This window comes from Meleagris gallopavo, chromosome 12, assembly GCF_000146605.3.
Source record: "Meleagris gallopavo isolate NT-WF06-2002-E0010 breed Aviagen turkey brand Nicholas breeding stock chromosome 12, Turkey_5.1, whole genome shotgun sequence".
Taxonomy (NCBI): domain Eukaryota; kingdom Metazoa; phylum Chordata; class Aves; order Galliformes; family Phasianidae; genus Meleagris; species Meleagris gallopavo.
The window spans coordinates 5,639,539-5,656,716 of NC_015022.2; the positions used below are offsets into that span (position 1 = coordinate 5,639,539).

Genomic DNA, 17,178 nt, shown 5'->3' on the forward strand with positions numbered 1-17,178 from the left:
TTAATAATAAACAATTTCTGTCTGTGTAGCAGTACTTGGTATTTGGGGCAGATTTGCTGCTCTGATCTGGCAGGAAGCAACAAGAGCAGGGCTGGCCCCAAGGATAAGAGAGAGCAGGGACCGAGGGTGAGCAATGCCCTCCCCAGGGTGACCTGGTCTCTCAGAGATGGCTGCTGCTAATTGCTAACAAGACAAGGCAAGTAATAATCCAGAGCCTAGCTAGGGAGTTCAGGTTGTAGTGAGAGAAGACAGGGCTGAAACAAAATAAGGGTTTTTCCAGGAGACAAGTATTGGTCCACAGTGCATCCATGAGAAAAATCTGATGCCTGCACACCTGATCTAGCTTGGGCAAGAACAGATATGCGTAGGGCTTGTAGGTGTAGACCTCAGGAGAAGCTGTTTAGGGTAGTTTGGGCCTACTTAAACACTCAGAGCTCTGATGAAGGCCTGATACATGTTCAACAATCTTGGACCAGAAAATAAATCCGTTTATGTATTTGAAAAGATATGCACACAAGTTTAGTCGGAGATGTTTTTAAAATGCTGTTATGAAATTATACACGTGCACATCAAGATCTTGTTCTATGATGTTACTGTGGAAAAAAAAAAAGCCATATGAATTTGAAGAGGAAGCTACATTGTGCATTAAACCTCAAGCCATGTAACCATTCACTATTATGTGAAATTATTTTTGCATGGTGTAGTTAGAAGCAGAATTTGGACTAGAAATTATACATACTTGCCACTGGAAATAAACTGATAAAATTTATTTGGTTTGGTAGACTTTACATGTGTGTCATCAATAAGTGAGTCTGTTCTCAAGTGTCAGAAAATGTAAATACCTTTCCTCTCTTTTCTTCAGCTCCTTGTGGAGACAATCTTTATGATGAGGATGGTAAACGTCTCCCTCCATGCATACCAGGGGCCTGGCTCACTCCCGCTATTATGGCTTGTTACCTCTTGGTAGCAAATATTCTGCTGGTAAACCTGCTGATTGCAGTCTTCAAGTATGTAAATGATCACGTTCTATTTTCTTATTGTCAAGATAAAGTTTCGATGAGAGTCCATCAACTGATTTTGCAAGGGTTTGCATTCACACTCAAAATTTCTCTATGAACATGACTAGTAAATATTTGGAATGGTTTATGCACTGGGAAAGAGCAGAAGAAAATTTGGTACAGATTTTGCAGTGATGTGTATGAGAGAATGATTACTTACAATTAGGGTCTAATGGTTACTGACAGGCTTCAAGATTGTTTTGTAAAGATGAAAACTGAATCCACTAAACCTACATATGTGATAGAACTCTTGCAACCATTGGCAAACATGATTCTAACATAGTTCTGCAGAATGAAAATCTGAACATCAAAAATAAGAGATATTTCTGCTGTACCCATGCATCACCTGGCTTCTTCACCTTTTTTCTTCTTACTTTGCTTCTAATTTAGAGAAAAAGAAATGAAAGCCTTGCAGAGTTCCTATATCTCTCAGGAAAGGAGAATGTATTACCTTGAACAAAGAGAAAAGATAGGTACATTTTACCAAAATCTATGGCTGTATTTATGGCAGTGCAACTAACTTGCAACTGTGCAAATTCACAACATTATTCCATAAATCCATGCTTAGAATTCTCTGGAGTAAAACTAAATGCGTTTCAACTGCTTGTACTTTCTGCCAACAGTTATATGCAACAGTTATGCTGCATTTCCTATAATAACCTAGGAACTGGAAAATAAAAATAGGAAAAACTAATAGATCTCCTTGCTAGTAAAATTTTCCAAAACACCTATTGTGAAAAGCAGGTGATTCCATTTCGATTCCCATAAATATGCAGCGTTGCAGGGCTTGCTGGCATAGGTAATGGGCATCACAACCACAAAAATAGTTCATTTTGTGCCCAGAAAGCTACAGCTCACAAAGCCTGTCTTTCATTTGATGTATTTAGCTTAAAAGGTCATGAATTTTAAAGTACCCAAATGCCAGTCACATTGCTAGGGGGAAGGGGAAGCATCTTACAATGGTAACTATTATTGGCTGAAGAGAGGAAGGAATCAGCAGTTTGAGAAGTAGGTCATACTGTTAACTCCTGCTATCCTAGCATGGTTGCAGGGGGTGAGTATGTAGCTGGGGAATTCTTGCTGTGCAGGAGACACAGAATGAAGTCAGATTGTCATTTATCAGCGTAAGTAATCTCATATTCTTAGCCAAAAGAAATGGAGTGCTTTGTGCAATCAAGAATTCTCCATTTTTGAAGAAGTGTCATGTCTGGTTTTGTGAATATTCCAAAGCACAGAAAGTTAGAAAAGAAATAGAAAAAATAAGAAGAGGAAGTGTCAGTATCATCATAGAAGTGAACTGTCCTAGCATATTTTAAAATAGCTTGAAAAACATCATCTAAGACAGAAGTTCCAAATTTTCTTAGTTTGCAGTTTGTAACGTTGAATATTGTTGTCTCTGGATTGAATACATTCTCTATTCCTTCATATTCACTGAATTGCTAATAGATTGTCTTTATAATAAAAATCATTCTGATGTAGAAATGATGAAACTAACTCCCACAAACAACTCCTTTTAAAATAATATGCAATACTTTCAAATTAGAAGTCTGAATGAACAAAGTTTAAATTTAGGGCATTTTGTAAAAACTTGAGAAGTGTTCTGTATAGGTCAAGCTGATTAACATGTTAAAAGAAAAAGATGTCACTCTTCTGGGTTTAGCATGGAAAATATCTTTTGTGGATTTAATCCTTGGTATGATATCAAATATGAGTATATATTAATAGAAGTACTTTATGACCAAGCTCCAAAATACTAGTTATCTGATTCATAAGTTGGCACATTTATCTTAACTGACAGCTAAAATGCTTTATATGGTAGAAGAAAATGAAGAGGACTCTTTCAAGTGGCGCATAAGGGATGCAGAGCACCTGCTTTGCTACCTTCAAAAGGAGTGGTAAAATAATGAGTTTAGCTTAATCATCAGTTCAGCAAGTTCAGCTGCATCAATGAAGAGCTGAACCAAGCAAGTTGTGTGGCCTCGTGTTGTTATTTAGTTTCTTCTTTTTTCAATGTAGTTCTTGTTAAATCTTAAGTAAACTTAGAGGCCTAAAGAAAATTACACCGATTCTCTTTCAGCAATACCTTCTTTGAAGTAAAGTCAATATCCAACCAAGTCTGGAAGTTCCAGCGGTACCAGCTGATCATGACATTCCATGACAGACCTGTCCTCCCACCACCAATGATTATCTTCAGCCACCTCTACATAATCATCAAGCGAGTCTGCTGTCGCTGCAAGAAGCGTGAAGGAGACCAGGATGAGCGTGATAGGGGGCTGAGTATGCAGTAAATCTTCTCTGAATAGAGCTTTTTTGCACATGATAGCAGAAAGGAGTAGCTTTTCCAATGACAAAGTATTAATTTCCTTCACATTTAAGGTCCACTGTATTTGCAGCGGAAGCATGGGACAAATTTTATATCAGGTTAACAGCTGTTGACCTCTTCCTTTGGTATTTGTGATGCTGTGCTGCACTTTCTTTTAAATAATGACATGGCATCCACTTAATCCATTTTCAACAAGTGCTTGTAAAGTTCATACACCAGAAGAGGCAAATAGGAATCTGAAAAGAAGAGAAGTTTCAAATGTCATTTGTACATTCAGCCTTGTGATTGTGAGCAATCTGTGTACCACCACTTTCATTTCTCCATGTTTAGACCTATCTGTCATTTCATAGAACTATGAGGATGCGAGCATTCTACTGCTAACATTCTCTGCAATTATTATTTTTTCATTATGTACCTCATTGAGATAATCAGATGCTCACAATTACTCCTGTATTTCTGCATTTCACAGGAAATACACTTTGTAATTAATTATATGTTTGCACTATATGCTTTTGATTTTAAAAAAGTGGAAAAAAACTGAGGAAAAAAATGTAAATATAACAGTTCCTACAAATAAAAAGAGACTAATCCAGGACAAAGATAAAATGTTCCCAAGAGCTTATGTTTCCCTTGGATTTTCTTTATTCAATTTTAGGTTTTTGAATGTCTTATCCAAAGAATGTCTGGGAAACTTATATCGGATTATCTTTTGCCTATAACTGGCATGCTTTATGAGCAATATTTGAATTAAAGAAGAATCAAGCTGGCAAAGATTGTCTTACCCTGTAAAATCTGCTCAGTTTGTTCAAAATGTAGCACTACTATTAAAAAGTTCAAAGGTCTGTGAGAAAATACAGCATACTGTGCATGGTCATAGAAGAAGATTAAAGTCATAATGCATCACACTGCTTTCAGAGCCATAGCCATTTTGGCTAAGTACTCATTTTGTATCTACAAAATGATCTATTCATTTAGTGCAGGAGTGGAATTTGCAGTATCCATCTGTCTGAAATAGCCCACTACATTGGTTTTAAATTGACTGACAGATTTTCAGAAAAAGGAAATTAGTATTTTTTTCTTCTGTTTCACAGAGTTATTTCTAAATGATGAAGAGCTAAAAAAGCTGTACGAGTTTGAAGAGCAGTGTGTGGAAGAATACTTTCAGGAAAAAGAGGATGAGCAGCAATCATCTAATGATGAACGCATCAGAGTTACCTCTGAAAGGTACCTATTTAAAACAAACAAACAAAAAAGCCCCCGACCTTGTCTGGAACAATATATTGCTTTTTTGTCCCTCATTATAAGCAAAGTTCACCTAAAGTACAAATGGCTTCAGCCTTTAAGAAAACCACCACTATTTCAGAATCTTAATCCCAGGTAAATGTCAGTGCAGATGCATCTCTCACAAAATCAAGCTTTTTGTTGCTCCTGATGGCACACCACTAAGGCTGCTGGTTTGGGTAGCTTCAATGTAAGAGCATTTTTGTTCAGAGTTATTTTTTCCCTCTCACCCAGCTACGATCACAGTTATGCTGCTTATCTGCTTGAGCAAAACAGTACGTGTTCAGATTCCAGCAGCTCATTCAATTGTAATAAACATGGTGGAGCTTAATAACAAAAGTACTGGGAGTTCTTCACTTATACCTATGATTCAGACTACAGTCCAGCACTCAGAACAGCCAAATTTGAACCTCTGCCAGGTAGTCTCTTAGAAGATTTGAACAAGGCATTGAGCTTTTCTATATGGACTTCCTCATCTAAAAGACAGGGAATAGTCAAGTGCAAATAATGAAGCTATTCTGAGGAGTAGGTAATGTTTGCATATTGATGTGAAATCAAATAGTTACAATGGCAGCAGCGCTTTTGTGTCATATCATTTGGCAGAACTGTTCCCAAAGGCTCTGCCTATTCTGGTAGTAGCTCTAAGTAACTCAGGGGATGAGGTCTCTTATCACCTCCTTGAAATGATGAATAATTCTCCTTATAATGGAAATAGTACATATTTGTGTACATTTTTGTCTTAATCTTCCTTGCAGTATTCTTCTTTAATTATGAACCACTCTCTATGTATATATCTCACTTGCTTTTAACATTTCTGATGAGGTTGTTCCATAAGCCGTTCAATTCCCTAACAGATAAATATCTTTCTGCTGAAGGGAAGCAGTAAACATCTTGCAATATTGTATGTGGAGTTTGAGAACAGAGAAGTAAATGAAATCTGCTATGTGTCATCAACTCGTTTCTATTACGCTATCCATGGTAATTTGTCAAAATCCTAGGTATTGTCTGAGAGAATAAAGCAGGGTTGGTAAGCCTCACTGATTCACTATGATCTTCTAGCCACAAACCAGATTTGCATAATTCTCATGGCTTCTTGCTCCAAATGCTTCATCATCTTTTGTGTGCAAAAGCAAAAGAATGTTAATTTAATTTCCACAGTTGATTTAGTACTGTATGTTCTCTAAGTCACATCCTAATGCCTGGCTTTTATATGCGTTCTTCTAGTACCATCAAGTCCATTATGGACTAAATGATAAAATAAATAAAGGAAAGTAAAATAAATTCTGCCCCCCTTTGCTCTGATCCTTAATTGGAAGGTATTTCAGGACACAAAGTAATTCTGTAAACAGTAGCATGTGTTCTCTTCATACAGCCACAAAACCTGTTTTACAACATGCCTTGGTGCTATTTTAAGTCATCCTGTGAACATGCCTTTAGAAGGTATTTTTCATATAATTAATTGGTACTTCACAGTGAAAGAGGATAACTGAATGTGAAGTGAGTGGCACACTCAGAGAGGGATTTAATAGTAGGCTCTAACAAAGGGCTACAACTCTTTTACTGTCCTGGCATGTAAATAAAGGCGAAGTTCAAATAGCCCTCTAATATAGTGTGAGGAAAGCACAGGTAAAAAGTAAATGCACAAGCACTGCGCTACAAACAGGAACAAGTAATGAGTTACATGTAGCACAGATTTCTGCCATTAGAAGATATTAATAGCTGGTGCCTATATGGGTTACTGCACCATCCCACTGTGTGTTTTATGCTTCCTCTTTTATATCCAACAGAGTTGAAAATATGTCAATGAGGCTAGAAGAAGTGAATGAAAGAGAACATTTTATGAAAGCTTCTCTTCAAACAGTTGACCTTCGACTCTCTCAGTTAGAAGAACTATCTGGTCGGATGGTGAATGCTCTTGAGAAGCTGGCAGGTGTTGACAAATCTGAGCTAACGTATACACGTTCACGGGCTTCATCTGAATGTGATGCTGCATATCTCCTAAGGCAAAGTAGTGTCAACAGCTCGGATGGCTACAGCATGTACAGATATCACGTTGGTGGTGACGAGTTAGCATATGATGACAGCACTGCTCCAATGTCACCAGCCATAGGATCACGTAAAAAAGCTCATTCTGTTGGTACAAAAGAAGATGGAGCAGACCCAAGGATGCTGGTTCCAGAGCACCATACCAGTCTCCATTATACCTCTAGTGCTAATGCAGTGCCCCCAGCAGATTGCAGTAGATCTGCATTAGACATTGCACAGAGTATTTCCGGTCCCCATTCTGGCTCAGGTGGTTTGGGGGATGAAAACCAAGGAATTTTCAAGAAGGATGAAATAGCTCCTCAAAGTTTAAACCAGATGGATGCTATTATGCACAGACAATCAGTACCAAGATCAGATTTTCAGAACACTCAGCTGAAAGTAGAACGGACCAAGTTAGAGGCAACCATCTCTTATCCCTTGGACAAATGTAAAGCAATGCGCTATTTTCCTCCTGAAACATTCAGTGCTTGTCAAACTACTATGATGAAGTCAAGGAGCTTTATATTTGCACAGGGTGGGAAGCTGGTTGGTGGGGTAAACAACTGGACAACAGAATATAGTACCATCATGGATCAGGTGTGCCCTTCTACAATTGAGCAGTGGGCTACAGAGTGGAAATACGAAGTTGAGCAGCAACTTTCTCAAGAACGTCCTCCAGAATACCCAGGTATTATCTCTGAAGCAGAGAGGCAGGCAGAACAGAAACAGTTACAAATGGACACAGATGATGACAGTGATGTTGGTGAAGCAGGTATTGGTGCCTCTTATGCCTCTATGCCTGCTGCTGTCAAAACTCAGACAGAGAACTTGTTATCAGTAAAGCCAGAAAGGACTTCTGGGTTCCCATCAGTACGATCAAAAAGTTTGCATAGCCATTCTCGGAAAGCCAAGTCTATAAAGGACAAATTAAACAGACCAGGACATGCCACTAGCGTAACTAACTTAGTAGTAGCATTTGGCAGTGCAACAGAAGAACAGAAAGCTGGACAAGAAAATGCATCCACAGAAACTGAGTGTTGAAACAGCTTATGGCCCTTGTTTTACTGACCGTCAAAAAAGTAGCGCGGCTAATTGAAAAAAAGATGGATTTTTTTAATGAATTTATACAGAATAATGTTGCATACATTTGTTTCTCTTCATTTTAGACTTATTAGGTACGTGTTGTGCTCTTAAATAAATCCTTGCTGGGTCAAGTGAAAGGAAGATATTCGCTCAGGGGCAGATATAAAAGCAGGCTGGTCTGCAGATGCTGACAGCATTGACCTTTCTTTGTTCCACTTCCACTTCCCTTGTAAACTAATTTACTGATAGAGTCTTCATAAAAGCTCTTGAAAGGACAATACAATCATTTAATAATTTAGAAAATACTTTTTCTTCTTTATCTGAAGACTAGTTAAACTGCACTAATTTTTAACTAGCCATTGTTTTTATCCTCACACAGCTGGTTTCTTTGTGGCCACTATATTTTCAGATCAAAACAAAATTGTTGAATGCATGGAATAATTATGTAGTCCTATTTCACTTCTTGTTTCATGCTTGTTTCATGCAGAACTTTCAGAAAGGCAGAACAGAGCAGCTTCTACCCAATAGAATACTTCTGAGTGGAAAAATACAGTTATGTTTGGAAAAACCTGACCTGGAATGCTATGCATACACATATTCTTGACCTGTCCTTGAACTTGGCTGACATAGTCTGCTTTCAGGATCATATCTGTCTCTGCCCCAAAGCATTCTGGCAGCCTTAAACTGTTGAAAAACAGTCATCATTGTTTCAAAATGTTTAGAGAGATTTTCAGTATTTAAAGAGTAGATTGATTTCAATAATATGAATCCAAGATCTGCATTAGTGTTTTATATAAACAGAATAGCAACAGAATCCCACGTAGAGGAGGAAACTGTTTTGCCTGCAAAAGAAAAAAACAAACAGGAAATGTATTCTGGTTGGCTGTGTTCTGATCTCACCCAATCTGCATTTGAAGTAAATCTATTGTGACAGATTGATCTTCAGTTCTGCAATTTCATTATGACAATGCACAAGGAACAAGAGTTTCTGTGAGTTAATCTAAACAAAAAAAAATTCTATATATGGGAAGAGGAATTCCATGTATTTCCTTCAGTCAATTTCAAAAAGAAATTTCCAACGGAAAAGCCCTTTCTACAGAGTAAGTATTTTCCATCACTCAGCAACTAAGACTGAAATCCACATCTCTAGTCATAATTAGCCAGAACGCTTGACTCAGCAGTAGCATTCCATATGCTTGGTTTTGGTAATTTCCTTCGTAATAGTATGATTTTTCATTTGCCTCATTCTTGTCTGTTATGTTTTAGGAATTTTGTTTTCCTAAATATTCAGCCCCTCTCTCTGCAGGGAAAGCATACCATTTAACAGAAAAGAAAGAAAAGAAGTTAAAACTGTGTTACTTGTTCACAGAATATTGGTCAAAAGTTTACACTTAACTCAGTAACAGTTAGCACTCATTTATTCGCTATTTTGAAAAGACAGAATTTCATTTCCCCCCTCTCCCCCCATCAGCTCCTCTTTATGTACATTTCAGTACTGATGCTGCTTATAGCACACTGGAATACAGAGACTGATGTAAGACTTTAAAATGCATTGATGGCATCAGATTTTTATTATATGTATTATATTTTCATACGCCATCCATAACTACTTTTGAAGTATTGCTACCATGCTGCTTGATCACAGAGACCGCTTAGACATTTGGGAAAGGTCAGCCATCGTTATCATACATTTTTGCCAGCTTGATCTCATGAGCATGTTTACTGGTTTCACTGTTATCAGAACAGTGTTGACATTTGTTTTTCATGAGGGCTTCTTTTTTTATTCAAGTTTAGGGAATGTGACATTTTATATAAACAGAATGACATTTGAAATTGTTTCACTTCCATGTTTACTTTTGTGTTACCTTTCTATGCAACTACACAGCTATTTTGTATGCATGGTTAATATATCCTCCAATTTGTCAATGCCTTTTTATTGTTTGCCTGCATGCTCACCAGGAACTAATTCATCAACAAACACAAAGGGATGCAGCTATTCAGCACTTTGCTAAACAAGCAGAGTGCATTGTGGACCGCAGTACGGTGTGTTGCATGCCTCTTGTTACATTGTGTTTATAAAATTTGCATTAAATCATGCTTTGTTTGACCAGACATTTTTTAGCATTTGCATTACCAAGTTTCGAAGTGGCATGTAGTTTTCAAACAACATTTTACTGTTGTATTTATTTTCTTCTCTTGTGCAAAACATTTATAAAGAAGTCATATTAAAAAGATATGGAATTAATTCAGTATACCAAACTGACCACTGTAAGGATATAAAAACTCTTCACTTACTTTTCTTCTTATGCAGCAAATGGGCTGAATGTTTTCTAAGCAAAGTTTCTTTTTTACCACTTGCGAGTAATTTTCCATCACGCTCTCTATACAGGGTCAGATGTTTCCTGTGCTCTTGCACTGGATGAACTGAAATGGTAGCCTCCTTGCCAATAAATGTGAAGTGACTACACTGATGTTGGCAGAGTTATGTTAGACAAATAGCCATATTAAGATTTAAATATGGCTCTGTATGTGCACACAAGCCTGATGCTAGATTTGGAGCACACTAAACAGAATAATGATTAACACTTTTGCCTGCCCACCTTCGTCCTTTCTTGAACACTTTGTGAAAGGTTGCAAGCACAGAATTTGTATTTCTGAAGAGACATGTTTAACACTCCCTTTTAAGAAGACACATCCCTCCCACTACTGAGGATGACTCCACAGCAGTGTCATAGTGAATTTCACTTATATATGTATATTTTTAATGATTATTATGTAATTGACCTAAACTGAACCAGGTCAAGCCTAAAGAGGGTGCATTCTGTGTGTCACTGAAGTAATTTAAGTGAACTCACTGTACAGTATCTTGCAATACTTATATATCCCTCTTCCCTCAAAGCAAATATTTCAAACACATTAACTAATTGCAATGTAGGCAGGTTCTTAACTATATCACCTGATTCTAATTATTTCATTTTACATTGCATCGCTCTGGGAATATTTTGACTTGGCGTTGCAAGCCCTATCCTATTGCAGAGTCACCCTTTCCATTTGAAATGCTGGATTTAGATACCTGAGAACCAAGAGAGTCAATTTGCCGTATCATTTAGTAATGAATTCAAAGAACCAGTGGATTCTCCCCGACATGGTCTCTCTAGATGGCTTCTTTGGACCCTTTCCTATCTTCTAGGCTTGGTGAGATGTATATCTGTCTTTTTTTTTTTAAAAAAAAGTGTCTGTGAGGCCTTGTCTGAAAACAAGACAGTAAGGATGTCAAAAGAATTGTCTCACTAGATGTGCAAGATCCACAAGATCTGTAATGGGTGCTCTGGATAGTAAATTCACAAAGTTGCTGCTGAACATTTGTCATGGCAGAGGTAAGTTTTCAAACAGTGACATCAGCACCTGGACACATTGTTGGGGTTCTATCTGGTAACGTCATTGTCAGCTTATAACTTCTGCACGCTGCTAATTGGGTTTACGTTATACTCCAAAACACGCGATAAGCAAAAAGAAGGCATACCTTATATGCAAAATCATGAAATTATTGTTAGTGTAATGGAAATTTTAACAGTCTGATGTATTAATTGTTATTAGTCTAGATCTAATTGTTATGGGGGAAAAGGAAAAGCAAGAATAAAGGAGAGGAGAGATGAAAGGAGAGAAAAGAATGCTACTACACTACTGCAGGGAAAAAAAACACAGTAAGGTAAAAATCATATATACACATGCTTCCTACTATCTGTCCCTTTTTCTTAGATGTTTTCCTCACATTTGCACTGATCTTCTGGGTCTAAGAGTTACTGGCAATGAGAGTAGAAAGGAAATACTGCCAGCTGTCAGCACTCTGACAGCCCATCTTTACTAGGTTGTGAGTGATGTTGATGGTGTCTTTTTCCTTACTCTTTGTTTGCTTTTCTAGGAGCGTTTTTATATTTGCTAACAAACTGAATAACTTGGGTTTTCTTCACTGGCCTGTAAGTCCATGTTATGCCTGAAATTTCTACTCATTCTAAAAATTGCTTTCACAGATGAACAAGCCAAGGCACAGCTCCAGGCAGGTTGAGACAAGTTCAGATAAAGCAATCCTGACCAGACTCAGGCCTTGCAAAGTCAGCATAATGCTTGTGGCCTGTTACTGACAGACAATACTCTATAAATTGGGCTGCGAGGCTACCTTAGACCAGAACGTGCTTTCCTCTCCCTACAGCCATTGTAGATAAATACTTTACTGCATGCGCTGGTCACCTGAGCTGATATTTCAATTTGTTGATCTTAATAACCAAATGAGATCCAGCATCAAGCAGAAAGGCAAACAGATATAAGGCTCAGCTTGACCGGGCTATTGAATGCTCATTTCTTCCAGTGTCAGACCCAGAGAGGTTGGGCAATCAAAAGCCAGTGGGCACCAGGAGTTTGGATTCCATGCTGACAAACTGCAGACTTTAGAATAATTCCCTTAAAATTGCAGTCTTTTACTTCTTTCAACTTCGAGCCTAATCCACAGAAACAAAACTTGATAGTGTAAAATGGTACTTTATGGTTGATGTCCTGCATCTTTATGTAAGGTAAGTCTTCATGACAGGCTTTAAATAAATTAGTGTTTGCATTTGTTCAGCCAAAGTGGTTAAGAGCTTGGTGTTAAAGGAATTGCATAATTCCATCTTCCTGCTCCTCCTTTGTCTCTACAGCACTAAAATCTCTATGAAAGTGCAGAGCTTCATCCTCCCTGATTCTAGACGTCAGCATTTCTCTTTTTTTTTTTTTTTTTTGTACTAACTGGATTGCTGTGCTTAGCAAGTTATTACCTCATCAGACTGTAGACTTCAAACATTACTGTGAATTAAAATTGGACTCTAGTTTAGAAACACTGTTAATCTGAGAGTCATTATCAGATTACCTATGTTAATAGTGCAAGCCAAGGTGGAACACTGCACCAATTAATAGCTCCAAATAGCTCCAGGCAAGTAATACGTACATTGTGATTAACAAGAAAAGTACCTTTATACGATACAGCAAAGTTCAACATCATTAAACCCCCACATTTGAGAATACTACCTCCACTTTACAGATATGCCTTTAAAAGTAGGTGGGATTTTTTTGAGTGTTTCTTTTTTTCCTCCTGGGATACTTCAAGAAACCAGAACCTTTGCATAGTTTTTATATATTTCGCATTTCCTGGCCAAGAGTATCAAAGTTGCTGCTTTGTGTAAATAACATTTAACAAATTCTTCTGTTGAATCTTCATCAAAGACACCCAGAAAAGAGATTTTTTAGACTGCTTAAGAAATTTAAATTAAGACACAATGGTTATTTTCCACAGGAATTAATATGGACCTGTAGGGCTGTTGTCCTCACAAGTCTCCAGCAAAAGTTCCACATTTCTGACTTCAAGTTATGGCAAATTGAGTGTGCAGACTATTGAGTGAACAAGTAGGGAGATGTCCAGGTGAAGTAATAAACTGCAATGTTTTCAATTGAATATACAATAAACTTTATCAATGAATCCCTGATTTTGCAGACTTGCCCATATTCGCTGTAGCTCTGGCCTCATTGCTATGCTGGGAAATCACACAATGTGTACATCCATGTGTCCTGGAGTGCAAATCAATACTTGAACTATTCTTCATTACTCTATGAAACCCTTAAGTTAACACAGAAATACAGGCCTGGAAGAGACAGATCATCAACACTAAAGTGAGTTCAGCACTGCCACGATAGCATCAGTGGCAGATGATGGTCTAACCTGTTCTTGAACGTGTCTAATGAAAGTCATTTTGTAATCTGCTGAGATCAAAAAGGATTGTTATGAAAGTCTGTTCTTATTTAACCCTAGACCTCCAGCATTGCATAAACCAAAGTACTTCCCTAACTGATTTGTGAGGTTTTACCAGAACTTTCAAGAAAATACCTAAACTGATGTGCAGTTAATACAGCAAGTTATACACCATACAGCCATAGGTAAGCAGATAAATATCTTAGATATCTCACTGTTACAAGTAATTTGCACTGTATATGAGGCTTCAGAAAACTGCCGCTCAGCACATGGGGTCTGATATCACCAAGAAAGCTGTCCAAGCTGGTCTGGGGTGGCCATGACAGTGGAAAAGTGTAAGGGTCCTGGCCAATCTAGCACATGGGAGTTAACTTAATGTTTAAGCAATGAAAATAACTGCACTGTGTCAAAAATGCAATTGAAAAAAAATAGTTGGAATAAAAATGGACAGTTGAATCCTTTTCAGATCCACTGACTTTGTTCCCTAGGTAGCTTCCCTCCTTTCTTTCAGGACAGCTTTCATAAGATGAAACTATTTTCAGAAACCACTGGTCTAGCAGAACTGTTTGAAAACAGTGAGCAAGTGAGGGAAGACAGAATGGTTGGGCAGACAGTTGAGTGCATTGCCAAAAGGTGGTAGTCAGGGGATTCAGTGGACTTCCCTGTCTGTCCTGCCTGCCTGCCTGCCTCACGTGCCCTGCCCTACCTGCCTTGCCTGTCTGCTGTGCTTGGCTCTGCCTGTCTTACCTCCTCCTAACTGCTCCGTCTGCTTGTATTCTACCGCAAGTTGAGACAGAATTAACTTGCTACTCCAAAACACTCACTTCTGTAAAACCAGTGTTCTCCTCCCACCAGCACAAAACTCTTCCACTGACAACTTGTGACCAGTTCCAACAATAACCCTCACGAATCTTATGTTTACAGAAAGCTTTATTGAGTTTATGCATTCTCAGAACAGCACTGCCATTTGAACATCAGTCCAGTCCTTCTTTGAAATGCTTATTCCCTCGAGTAAAACTGCCTTTACAGCCACTTCTCAGAAGGCATCTAAGGCATGCAGGAACGATCTTGTAATTCTAATTTGATAATAATAATTGACAGGTTTAATCACACCGGCAAATTTGTTATATGTAATTTTAAGCCCAGCTAATTTGGACTGTTTCTCCCCTCCTCTCCCCCTTGCTTTCTCCTACCCTTTTCCTGATTTTAATTTTCTTTCAACAGTGTTCTGAATAACAAAAAACTTGCAAGAATAAAGATGAGGACAAGTCTCTGCAGGATTTCTCACTTATCAAACATCCAAGGGATTTATCTTATGAAAGGGATCAGTCACCAGCAGGAGGGGAGCTATGGCTTGCACTCACAGCACTGTCAGGCACTCATCATTGAACCAATAGCAGATTCTGTAGCACAGTGCATCTAAAACGGAAAGGAGCTGAGCCCAATACCACACAGATGAAACAGTGCCTCTTAGACAATGATTTTTCAACATAAAATATAAACCTTACATGTAAAAGTAGAGGATACAATGAAGGGAATTGTCCACTAACACTGTACAGATGGGACCCATGGGCAAAGAGCTGCACTTGTTCTAAAAAAGTACTGGATAGGTTTGTGTTAATCTTCTCTGCCTGAAAGTCCAAGCATAGTATATGGTTATGCTGACTTGCTGGTGTTCTGCCCTGGGCTGCTGCACAGCTGTAAATGTATGCACACATTTCCTTCCTCAACCTAGGCAGGTGTTGGTGGTTCATTCCCCCTCCTCACTGTTCAAGCAAACCTCTCCCCATTGATGGGGCCTTGCATTTTAGTCAGGGCATCTGGGAGGTGCCCTAAAGCCTGTTCTTTCACTGAACACATAACACTGTGTGATGTGTTTCCTGCTAACTGCAGCAAGGGAAGACCTTGATCTTGTGGTGGATGCTGGGTGTTGCGTGTGTCATTTTGTGCCTAAAAATGTCTCTTCATTTGGAGTCTTCTAATTTTTACTGTCTTTATGTTGTGGTGACGTTAAAATACTATTATACTGCAGCAGGCCTTTACTGATGTCTTAAATGTGGGCTGTTAAGAAAAAAAACAGAAAAAAGACCCAAAACAAACAAACAAACCAAAACCCTCCCCCACCATTTTTAATAAAGTGAGGCTACAGTGCCCACAAACTGTACTGATGATTATTTTGGCAAGTCCTAGTCTCCTGCTCATGGCCCTATCCCATGAGCCTTGCTGTGACCTATGCCTAACTCATAGCCAGCCCACAGATCCCCAGCTCCTTCATTCCAGCACACTGGCTGCAGGGCAGCACCAGCAGGTGCACCTAATTGAAGGGAATTCCATGGTTGAAGATGTGCACCTGCTTTCTACAGCTATTCACATGTTTAATGTGATGAGCAAAAGGTGCCCACGGCAGCAACCCAGGGCAGCACCAAGATGTGCTTAACATTCCATAGCTGCAATGTGATATACTTTGTGTGGAAGGTGGCAGTAAGATGAACTTGGTAGCACTAGTTTATTCATGCTGGAGTTAGATTTTAAAGCTAATTATCTGAGACAACCCTGGGTTACAATAAAAACCTCCCTTTGCAGGCCTCATGCAGGGATGTTTCACAGCCTCCAAGCGTCAAAATCCTCTGCTTTAGTCTATGTTTTAATATTGTGCCTCCAAACCTTGCCTTTCGTGTCTGTTTCCTCTCATGACAGGCAGGGACAGATGCGGGCTCTCAGTGCTTGCCCAGAGGGCAGGCTGTGCCTATGGGAGGCTTTGCAAGCAAATTCCCCTTCACTCATCTGGAAGCACAGGCTCGTGGGTGAGGGAGCAAACGGGGAAGATTTTGTAACCTACAGCTACTTTCTTTCTAGTCAGAAATAACAGCATTCTACCGCAGAAAGTGGGTAACAGTATCACTGCTATTTCTGTCCCATATCTGCTGTGTTGTAGTCTATGGGGCCCTCACCGTGAATGCAAACGTTGGCCCTTCTCTAGCCCATGGCAGTCAGCTCCTGACATCTCCAATTTGCACAACTTTCTGTTACAGAACACGAGAGCTGTGAGAGAGCACAGTACCCGTTTGTTTCCAAATTCCTGATTTACTCACTCAGGAACAATTCAGAAATTATTTCAGCTGCTTTACCTGTTACAAGAGCTGGCACACACACAGGTGAGCACCCCCATCTACCTATGTTACCCGTTGGTGATCTAGCCAACTCATGCCAGGCTCCGGGCTGTGCCAGAGGGACGTGGGAGCTCCCCATGGCAGGGCGACAGCAGTGTGCTGAGGGGCACGATGGGTCGAGGGAGCGATCCTCGCGCCGGGAGCAGGTAGGACGTTCGTGAATGTTAATGGTTTAATGAGTGAAGGGCTGTACAGCCCTCTGAGAACACAAAATGAACGCTGCTGGCACGCCCTACTGCTTAGAAGCTGCCAATTATTTTGTGACGATTGCGATTCCACAAAGAAAATGAGTTGACGTACTTTATTGTAACCTATGACTCGACGATCATTAAGGTCTCTTTCCAAACTAAGCCATTCTACGACGATTAAAAAAGTAGTTTTCTAAGAAGCACCATCAGCTCCCACCAGCGGGGCCCACGAGGACTGCCCCGGTCAGCGGACAGCGAGCCGAGCCCCACGGTT

At 39.2% G+C, this 17,178-nt stretch overlaps 1 protein-coding gene across 1 annotated transcript; it reads left to right on the forward strand.

The window, feature by feature from the left end:
• Window positions 1–3,238: 3,238 nt before the first annotated feature.
• Window positions 3,239–10,299, forward strand: LOC104912783 (transient receptor potential cation channel subfamily M member 1-like). The gene is made up of 3 exons (XM_031555214.1): window positions 3,239–3,335; window positions 4,473–4,605; window positions 6,450–10,299. The coding sequence occupies exons 1-3, from the start codon at window positions 3,239–3,241 to the stop codon at window positions 7,726–7,728; spliced, it is 1,509 nt and encodes a 502-aa protein (XP_031411074.1). The 3' UTR covers window positions 7,729–10,299.
• Window positions 10,300–17,178: the final 6,879 nt, after the last annotated feature.